The sequence below is a fragment of the Arachis hypogaea genome, chromosome 15 (assembly GCF_003086295.3).
Source record: "Arachis hypogaea cultivar Tifrunner chromosome 15, arahy.Tifrunner.gnm2.J5K5, whole genome shotgun sequence".
In the NCBI taxonomy this organism is placed as follows: Eukaryota; Viridiplantae; Streptophyta; class Magnoliopsida; order Fabales; family Fabaceae; genus Arachis; species Arachis hypogaea.
In genome coordinates, this window is record NC_092050.1 from 45,283,781 (window position 1) to 45,294,409 (window position 10,629).

At 36.2% G+C, this 10,629-nt stretch overlaps 1 protein-coding gene across 4 annotated transcripts; it reads right to left on the reverse strand.

The window, feature by feature from the left end:
• Window positions 1-2,294: 2,294 nt before the first annotated feature.
• Window positions 2,295-7,814, reverse strand: LOC112750231 (uncharacterized). 4 transcript variants are annotated; one of them, XR_003175495.3, is made up of 8 exons: window positions 6,835-7,814; window positions 6,643-6,749; window positions 5,497-5,941; window positions 5,337-5,412; window positions 4,429-4,515; window positions 3,225-3,265; window positions 3,036-3,111; window positions 2,295-2,782 (listed from the first exon to the last, which is right to left on the reverse strand). XR_003175495.3 is itself a non-coding variant. In XM_072216191.1 (7 exons), the coding sequence occupies exons 3-6, from the start codon at window positions 5,439-5,441 to the stop codon at window positions 3,063-3,065; spliced, it is 282 nt and encodes a 93-aa protein (XP_072072292.1). In that variant the 5' UTR covers window positions 5,442-5,941; window positions 6,643-6,749; window positions 6,835-7,814; the 3' UTR covers window positions 2,295-2,782; window positions 3,036-3,062. The 4 variants fall into 4 exon arrangements, 2 of the variants coding, with proteins under 2 accessions (XP_072072292.1, XP_025654640.1); XR_003175494.3 differs by having other exon boundaries at window positions 3,036-3,143; window positions 5,337-5,941; XM_072216191.1 differs by having other exon boundaries at window positions 5,337-5,941.
• Window positions 7,815-10,629: the final 2,815 nt, after the last annotated feature.

The following is a 10,629-nucleotide window of genomic DNA, read 5'->3' on the forward strand; positions in this document are numbered from 1 at the left end:
ACCAATGACGGACCCAGAAAAATTTAGCAATATGGGCAAAAATATAATAAAATTTAGGTATAGATATTTTTTTTTGGCTTCCCACAATACCCAACAAGTTAAGAACTAATCTGTCGTGAATTTGAGTTCCATTTAAGAGTCTGCAATTGGCTGACAATAGTTACTACATATACGAGATAGAATTTGAACCCCAATACTTATTTAAACGGACGACTAAACTGATCACTTGATCAAATCAAATTAGGTTAGATATATTTAAAATGTTAAATTAGAGCTATTTATACATATTGATAAGAACTAAAATTATATATACAATCACTTATTATAATATTTAAAATAATAAAAATATAATTTCATACACACAGTATAATATTTTAAAATAACTAAAAAAAATAATTTATAATGGCTTTCTTTTTATTTTTAACATGACTAAATATTCTTTTTTTATATATATTCTTAAACAATTATTTGACTTTTTATTATCTCATATTTAATTGTCAAATCTACTTATTATAGTTTTTATGGTATAAATAAATTTTTTAAACAGAATAATTACAGTATATTAATATATAGATATTATGTTTTTTTTTATCTAAAATCATTTTTGGAAAATTACTAATAATTTAAGTTATATTTAATTAAAAAACTAAATTTTAGTTTAATTATCAATTAATTAATTAATATAATGAAATTAATTATCACTATTTTTTGAATTTATTTATTTATTTTGTATACTAAATCAAATTTAACAATATAATTATTAGTATATGTTAAGTTTAACAAAATATTTTTTTTAACATAAAATAAAAAAAATTATTTATATTTTATGTTGGTATATATATATATATATATATTTTTTTTTTTTAAGAAAATTTTTAAATGTACTTAAACACCAGTATTCCACTAATCTTAATTATTGATTTTAATTAATATATTATATATATTTTTTTATAATTGAGATCAACGATTAAAATTATTAGAATATCAATATATTTGATACAGTTAAAATTCTTCCAAATTTTTATACTAATAATATGTAAATATAATTAATTATATATAATACATATCCCATATAAAATGTACACACTACTTAAATTAGATAAACATTGAGACTTAGGAGCACTTTTATTTTAGAGAGACTTAAGAGTCAAGGGTGTTTTTTATTTTTTGGTGAAGTCACATTAGATGAGGCTCATTCCGGAAATCTCTAGACAGAGAAAGAAAATATATGACATTTGAACTACAGCTCATTAGCAAGAGTCAAGAGTTCAAACAGATAAGATTTCAATTGAAAAAAGATGGCTGGAAACCAAGACATTATTGGGTTCTAATTGGGCCAGATTTAGGGTCTTTGCCGTGCCTTCATGGGAGGTTTTCAACCCTTCGTTTTATTAAATGTAGCTTTCAGTGGAGAAAAATGCACTGAACCTTGCTTTTCTATCATTGATCTGCCGTATTTAAGATAAAGATAGGTACAATGAGTCTACGTTCTATCCATTACAGTGAACATACATGATTGACAAATGGAAGAGACAAACAACGCCTTATTCTATGAAAAATAGAAACTGATCATTCACCCAATTATCAGAAGATGGAGGTTAAACACTTGAAATAAGACAAGGTTCAAGTTGAAAATGAAAATGAAAATGAAAGGCATAGTGTGGTCATTTCACATGCCAATTATTACCCTTGTATTAGATATGGGGGGCTACAAGTAGTCAAGTACACAATCTTACTATAAGTGCACAAATTAACTGATTAAATTTTCTGAATTACCTATTGGTATCAATAACTTCCATTGTGTGCAAATCCAACCAAATAATCTAGATCTAGTTAACATTTCACTTTCTCCCGTTAAATGATATAAAATTCTTTAACGGAAAAAAAAATGTACATTTCTAATTATAAGTGACCATACAGCTTTAGACATGATAATTCTTGGCTTTCAATGTCAGTGCCCCCACCAAAATGAATTTATCATATGAGCACTTTATTTTTGTGTGTATAACAACTTTGTCAACCAAAACTCAAATAATACAAAACCCTACCATGTTCAAGATGGTGTGACCTTGCCCCTTGGTGCTGCAATCAGAGGAAGCACGTTGCTTCTGTCCCAATATGTTGGCCATAATGCAGCAAAAAGAAATGCGAACCACCAATCTGATTAATAAAGATGTTAAGTAAACTCGTCCTTTGATCAATGGTATCATATTTTGAGCCATTAAAATAAAATAAAAAATACTACGAGATTGAATTAATTTTAAAATAATAAAATCTAGACGTCCGTGCTTCAATTGCACTTAAAAAAGAGTGAATTATGAACCTTGAGAATTAAAAAAAGAGTACATCAGAATCTATCACATCCAAAAACTGAAAAAGTCACTGACATTTCTAACCAAAATATTATTCTCTCCAGGTACTAGTTACCTGCAATCCATCCCATCAAGTTCATGATAACAAGATAGAATATAACTAAATACCAAAAGAAAAACAACTAAAGTAGTTCTGGCATAATAGAAGCAAACCCTATAAGGAATATACACAATGATCTAAATTGTGAATAGCAGCAACTACTATTTTCAAACTAATGGCTGAAGTCCCACTCCAGATAATACTCTAGATAATAGAGGAGTCTCAACTTGCTGCACCAAAAAGACGCCAGTCATAAACCTTGAAGCTTGTTACAGCTAGTCTGAATACATCGTCCATGGGGATACATCCAGCTTGTTCAGCCGAAACAGCCATCCTGGCGCCAACTGTGCCTGCGCTTTCACTAAATGGGCTGCAAGCATAAAATAGAAGTAAACAAGTGTCTTGCATAGTCATAGTTTCCACAAAATCTATGCAATACAAAATGCATATGTTAATCATTTTCTAATTTGGATTATAGTCTTAGCTCTAACATTACTAAATTCAAAATGATTAAATTTCAGTTTAACTGGCCTTTAAGTTCTAACCAGATATAGAGCTAGAATCCTAAAATGCAGTAGAATTTTCCTAAGTGATTATTGCTGTCAAAAACATATTCTACATACTTTATAACAACGAGCTCTATGCAGTGACTAGTGCATCAGTATCAACTCCTTTAAGACACATATTTGCCAAATAAACCTGGGAAAAAAGAAAAGGGATGATCCCAAGACCTATCAATGTAACAACAATGTCAAGCTAGTGCGTGAACACAGTTAAAAGAGTTTAAGATGTGCCATGCAAACATAACTTACTTTAATGTTGTGCTTCCCTTCCTTCGTCCCTTAGAAATTGCCTATCATTAATTTTAGTGAAAGTAAGTAAGAGGTAAAAATGAATGCGATGGAGTACACTGATAGGTACAGGGCCTCAGATCAATGGGCCTTGCATAAGATTAGAGTTGGTCAGTAGAAGAGCATAAAAGCCCATTGCAGAGAGCAAAGTATCCCTCGAATATCTATAACTATTGTGTGATAAGAACAGTTTCAGAATATTATAATACTAAAGAAAACTTCTATTGTTCCTAGATATAAGAATACAATGATTAGGAATATCCAAGAGATCCTTTGCTTTGATCTCCCAAATTCTCAAATTTTTTACATTTCAGCTCTCATATTTTATCTCTCAAATGCTCTCTCTTTTATACTCTACTAACTGACTGACTCTGTAATGTGTATCGGAGGCCCATTAGTTAGAGGTTGAACACTTGGTAGATCCTAATAAGGTATCTAACATTCACGTATAAAAATCAACAAAGACAGACCAACCAATCAGCAATTGTCATTCCCAAAAAAAGAAGCCCAACGTCTTGACAATACATGAATCCATAAAACAAATTTACAAGCTTAGCTTAGATTTTAAGAGTATTCAGTAACAACAAAGTGATCAACATAAATTCAAATAACTAAAGCATGCTTCAGCTGTAAATCAGTCCTCATAGGTCATAACATCAACATATAGGACATGATATCACAACTAATGTTAAAGAAATAGGCAGGGAAACATGCTCATAATACTGCAAAACTTTAAAAGTGTGTTTGACTGTTTTGTTGCTTTTTGGGGGGGGGGGGGGGGTGTTGAATAATTGAAGGGATGGATTGGCACCAAGAAGCCAAAGTTTAAACGGGAGACACAATTTACCTCAAAATGGAAATAGAACAAGGCCTGAGCCAACAACTACTCGGGAAATCAGATAATATCTTGATTACAAAATACTAAACAGGTGGTTAATTCAATTAAATTTTGCATCTATAACCTACATTTGCTCTTCAATATTTGGGAATGCCTAATACTAGTGTGCATCACAAGGCATTTATCTGGATTATTGTGTATAACCAGGAAGCCAGAGAAGTCTAACAGTAATGTGAATATATAACGTGCATTAATCCTTAGGTAATATGACCAGGAAATGATGGAGTGAACACAAAGCTAATGTAAAAACAAGTATAGAAACTTTACCATTTGACCTACTGCAGTTGTTACAACAGCAGGTGTGTTAATGTACATCAAACCCGGCATTTCAAGGACTCCAGACTGTTTAATAACCTGAAATAATATCAGGAGAAGTATGATCAAAGCATACAACAAACTTCTGCAACAAATATTACATTTAATGAACTAAAATAAAGGGAAGTCATTTTGTCTGATTGTGTTGAAAGATAATACTTGCCGACACACACAGTGATTGAAGTAGAGGCAGAGTTATAGCTCCATTAAATCATACCAATCACACATTGAAAGAATAAAAAGAGCATACGCAATGTTATACCAAGTAGAAATAAGCAATAGAATCTGCTAATCGGTGACAGTTAAAGCTAGGAGTGTACACGGAAGTTGGACTGGGTGAAACCATGTTTGTCCTAGCCCAACCCTAAATATTTACTAGTCTATTTTTTATACCCTAACCTGGCCCTAGACTCGATGAATCTCATCACTTTTGGGCAACAACTAGGGTCTAAACCGGATGAAAACCAGGTTTCTAATGACTACATGAAGCCAAATAGATATTTTAATACTTGTGACAGCCATGGTAGCCTTGAGTCCTTGACCCGTCATCAACCATAACTTTCCAGCCACAATTTTAAACCAATATTTCAAATGTTAGTCTCTTTCATTAATGCAAAACTAGCATAATAAAACTACACAAAAACATTAAAGATAGACATTTAAGTAGATGCGATGTTACGATATAAGAATGATTTAAATAGATCAGTAATCATGGCTATTTAGCCACCTATCTCCAGATCCTCATCAAACATAAATGAAGATTAAATTTGAAATAAAAAACACATAATTGACCAAGAATTTACAGCTAATATGAAATGACCCTAAGCATGCCAAGAAAATATAGTGGAACGAATTCATACTCGATAAGTACACGTGTAAGTTGGCAAATATCCCTCAAGCCGTGCTTTCGAAGAGGAGTTATCTTGAATCCCTTTCCTGATTTCATAATTTTCATTAAATGACATTTCATCAAGTATAAGAAATTCAGCAACCGATTTCTTACAATCTTCCAAGCTATACCCTTTAAGACTTTGTCAGCTTCCCCTTCTTCATCAATTTTAGGCATATAACCATGAAGTGTCCCTTTTTCCTTACTTTTGTAAATATCCACTTATGATAAGCTTTCAAGTGCTTATTTAGAGAATTTGTGCCATGTTTAGTTGGATGACAACTATATATTTTACAACAATGATTACATTTAGCCTTGTGTTGTCCCTTAGTCTCAGTCAATGGAAGCCCAGTAAAATGTTGCCAAATATAAGATTTTTTCCCCTTACGAACAAACTCTTGACCCTCGCTGCCTTCATCCTTGTTTTCTTCATCAACTTGTGGTGCAGCAGGAGGAGCTGTGGCAGCAACAGTGGCAGGGACAGCGACATGGTCAGGGTCCACTTCCATTGCTTTGTTTTCCTCCTTGATTTGTGGAGCAATCCAATTAATTTCTCCTCCTCCCATTAATCTTTATCTAATGGTAAGCAAAACAAAAACAAGGAATAACCAGACCAATTAACAACTGAGAAATTAACATAATTATGCTAATAACAACAATTAACCAGACCAAATAACAACTGAATAATCCAGCATCAAGCATAATAATGCTAATATCAACAATCAACACTTCAAACAAACAACTCTAAAATTAACATATAAATCAGAACAGGCCATATTTTAAAAATATAACATTAATCAACGTTTCAAATCAACATTGACATTTTAAAAATTACAACAAATTAAAATTTATAATCAAGCCAGACCTTAATTTAAATTTTCAAACAATTTTTTGAAAAAGGCACTGAAGAAGGCCAAAATGGTGGAATGGTTGGGATTGGCACACTGTTGAATGTAGCGTAACCTAGGTTGGAAAAGAGGGATTTCAGAATACTCAAAATCTGACAATCCATGTCAATGTAAATACTTAGAGTGGAAGTTATGCAACGAAGCCAGCTAAGCACTCTCTTATGAGTTATGACTCCAATAATATGGCAAAACAATTAAGAAAAAAATTCACAATGTATTCAAACTCCCAGCACCATCCACACACTAGAATAATGCACTTTACTTAAATGCATAGGATGAACATAACAGAATCCAATTTCCACAAACCAATTGCATTTCCCCACTCCATTAATCCTATACCATAAAAGACAGAATGAAATAATGGCTTACCACACTTCCTTCAGCATCGTGCCCGTTAGCAAGGTCTTGGAGAAGCCAAACAGAACTTCTAAAAGCTCAAAGATCAAGCTCTCCTCACGAGTAGGGTCAGCAAAAACCTAAAATCCAAGGTGCATAAACAAATTAGTAAGGAACTACAATACTAGAATAGACAGCGTAATCAAAAGAGAAAGCAAGACAAACCAGGAAACCCCTGCAAAACGCCGTTAACGGCGAAGCTAGGTCAGAACGGGTCAAAACGCCGTTCTCGGCCACACAATACGCCGGGGACGAATTGATTCATGGGTCACACGTGTTGCCTGGAGTTAAGGCCCGTGACCGCTTCTCCCCTCCTTTTTAACCGATCTAGACTTTTCTCCTCCACATTTCTCTTCATTTGCTCCCTTCTCCTTTTGATTTCTCTTCTTTTCCAGATGGGTTGCGCACAGGTGCAAAAACAAAAGTGGAGCAAGCTTATATCGGTGAGTTCAAGTTTATATACGTATATTGTTAACAAGATTATGCTACAAGTATAAGCGTTCCAGGAGCGAAGTCTAATTACGGTATAACTTTAACAACAAAAGACATGCGTGTCATTTACTCATTGCTTCTCATTCTGCGATCTTTCTAAGCACATAAATCTTTGTTGGACAGCACATAAAAAAGTGCTTGAATTTGAATGTTGGCCCGGAGCTTATGGTTAGTAGGTCGGTTTGGGCCGCAGTGGTGGCCTGGGCCCAGGTAACTGGGTCACAATTGCTTTTCATGGAAGACCATAGGATCGGATCTGGAACAGTTGCCTTCGGAGCAAGCGTACTGAGTCTCATTGCTTGAGAGGGTTTGCCTTACCGTGTGGCTATGAGCCCGGGGGATCATGAGTTTGGCATGGGTGATTGGGTATCATTCAGGTTCTATGATCATGATTGGGAACCTGGGCCGTGTATTTGACTGTTTTGGGGAACGTTTGTTAGGTCCAGAAGTTTTCTTCTGGAAATGTGGTGATGAGGTCTTGTGATTTTAGGCAAAGATCAGGGGTCCGCATGAGTTCAGGTTGCTAGGCCGTCGCGTTATTCTAAGAGGGGGGTTTCGTCCGTTGCGGTTCCAAAGGCGTTATAATGACGCTTAGTGGGAAGAGAGAGGTTGCATTTTTTTCCCCTTTTTGAAACGTTGAGGGGGGTTTATTTATTCTCATTTCAATTGCTTCTTCTCCTTCTTCGCTCCCTCACTTTCCCATAAAAAGCTTTCTGCAAATTTGCTTGGTGTTTGTGGTGCCGTGTCTCCTTGCGCTTTTGTTACTGCATTTCTGTCTCTTGCTCTCTAAGAACAACGTTGGTTTTTGTCGTTGTGATCGTTTATTATCTGTTTCTAATTTCTGTTTTGTTCACTGTTTTCGCATTTTTGCATGCTTCTATGTTTAGTGATAGGGAAATATTGATTGGGGTATTGCATTTGGTGTAGTTTTTAGGGTTTTGGTAGGATGTATCCTTTTGTTTGCGGATTTAGTATAAGTAGGAATTCCCTGTATGCTTGCGTTTCTGGGTAGTGGGCTAATAGTGGAAAATCCTATTTGGATATAGATATAGTGTGACAGAGGGGAGTTTAGGAGAACCCGCATCCTATCTTCCCGACTGGAGGCGTGCCAAATCGTTACCACTGGGTAACGTCTGACGTCTCAGGCATGCCTTCTCGATTGGACCAGGGGGACCTCCAGAGGCTCCGTGACGAAGGGGCCATGTTGGGAGGTGGTAAGGTGGCGGGGTAGTACGAGTTGGTGCTTGCTGACGAGAATGAGAGGATTTGCTATCTTAACTTGAATTCCCCTCATGTCCCATACTGGATTTGGGTGCATGAGCCTTTGTTCACTAAGTTAGGGGTTCAGCTACCCTTTTTCGAATTCCAGATGGCTCCCCTAAACTGGGTTTCAGCGGCGCTATCTCAACTGCATCCGAATAATTGGGCGGCAATTCGGACCTTTGAGCTAGTGTGTGATTTCCTGGAGATACCAGCTTGGGTTGAGGTTTTTTTATTCTTCTTCTTGTGTACCATTCTGCCCAAGGAGGGAAAACATAGGAAATAGTACATCTCTTTCCTGGCCCAGATGAACCATCGACTATTCGACTTGTTCGAAGACTCGTTTTGTAACACCCTAATATTCAAATCCTTATGCTCGAGTCATAAGTCAATGATATTACGGTGGTACGACTCTCAGGTGGATTTTTAATAAATAAATATAGGTAATTTCGAAAGGAGTATTAATCGAGAAGCCTGAAAAGAGTAGAAATAAAATCGCGAAGACGTATCTCTCACGTTTCGACAACAAAAGATAAACCGTGAAGCCGAAAACGATATACGGACAAGGCGTAGAGGAGATTAAGAGATAGATAACAGATAGATATATATAACATAAGTAAATAGCTACTAGTCGCGACCCGCGAAGTTTAGGTCGGCTAGAGTACATTATGAAATTAGTTGACAACAGTATATCCTAATCTCTCCCGAAGGAAACATGAGAGCCTCTATAGGCAAATTCAAAGAGTTCAATACATAATATAAACTTTCCAAAACAAAGGTGGAGAGATTCTAATCAAAACACAAAGTAGAGGAAATAAAGATCTTCGCCGTCTCTCAGACGACCCACAACTCACTTCTGAGCATCTGGACCTGTATCTGAAAAACAAGAGATATATACGGAATGAGAACCCCGGGCCCATGGGTTCCCAGTACGGTAAAAGTGCCAAATAAATTCAATGTACTGCAACAAAAACTCACTAAGCATCCTAAACTTCTTCACCAATTATTCATCCTAGGTTCTCGCTAATCCATGAATAGGCAACTGTCATAAGGGAGTGCTAAATTCAATTCATGTTTCACATGTTTCCCAACTTGCTGACTCTTCCACGAATCAGACTCAGAATCATAAGCAAAACCATCACCAGTTGTTCTGCCTCAGCAGTTCTATATCAATACATCATCATGCAATCGCATCATCAATTCATCCCATCAAGAACAGCCCTCACACCCACCGACACCAGCATGAGGGGCCTCTCAGTTGTACAAACACAAGCAATACAGGCAGGTAATACACAAACATGATACAAGTAGAACAAGTAGCATATAGTCAGGTAACATGGCATATATGATGTAGAAATCCAAGACAAATGGCAAACCCAAACAATTCAAACATATGCAAATGATGAATGCCTGCCCTATGGCTGATGATATCATCTGTCGGTTATATAGCCAACCCGACATGTCCTGGTAGCTAACCATTGGACAGAAACACCCCTTGCGGAGCAAGTAGGTTTGAGCTACAACCCCCTTGCTACTGCCCGCTCAACCCAGAGCCAGCGAAATAATCACTACTGCGGCTACTACCCAGGCGGGTGTCTAAAAGCTCAACCTGGAGCGAGTGGATTCACCACTACTGCCGCTACTACCCAGGCGTCGCAATCTCTGACCTGGAGCAAGTGGGACGAACCACAACCCTTGCTACTACCCAGGTATCTCAAGCATTGGCCCGGAGCAAGTGGGACGAACCACAACCCTTGCTACTGCCCAGGCATCTCAAACATATATTCATTCAATCTCAATTCATATTATCAACATTCATTGTTACCAAATCTCAAACATTAACTTGGAGCAAGTGGGACGAACCACAACCCTTGCTACTACCCAAGTATCACAAATAAACATTTATTCATAATCACCCTTCATTATTATCAATCCTCAGACAATGACCCGGAGCAAGCGGGACGAACCACGACCCTTGCTACTACCCAGGTATCACAAATACACATTTATTCAAAACCCCACGATTAAACTCGTTTATCATAATCCTCCTTTCCCGTCTCATACCCGGAGCAAGTGGACAACGCCAATGCCTACTACCCGGGGTCGCACATCACATTTCAATATTTTTTCATTATTATCCATTTAACATATTCATTCATTAATCATATATGCATTTATACTCAGCCATAAACAATAATGGCTTTGCCG

Bases quoted from the DNA above. Each gene is read 5' to 3' on its own strand.
- LOC112750231 (XM_025798855.3), bottom strand. From the start codon at position 5,441: ATGTCATTTAATGAAAATTATGAAATCAGGAAAGGGATTCAAGATAAC. The intron at 4,516-5,336 runs GTATGAATTCGT...ATATTATTTCAG, and splicing joins CTTACACGTGTACTTATCGA to GTTATTAAACAGTCTGGAGT. The intron at 2,783-3,224 runs GTAAGTTATGTT...TTATGCTTGCAG, and splicing joins AAGGGAAGCACAACATTAAA to CCCATTTAGTGAAAGCGCAG.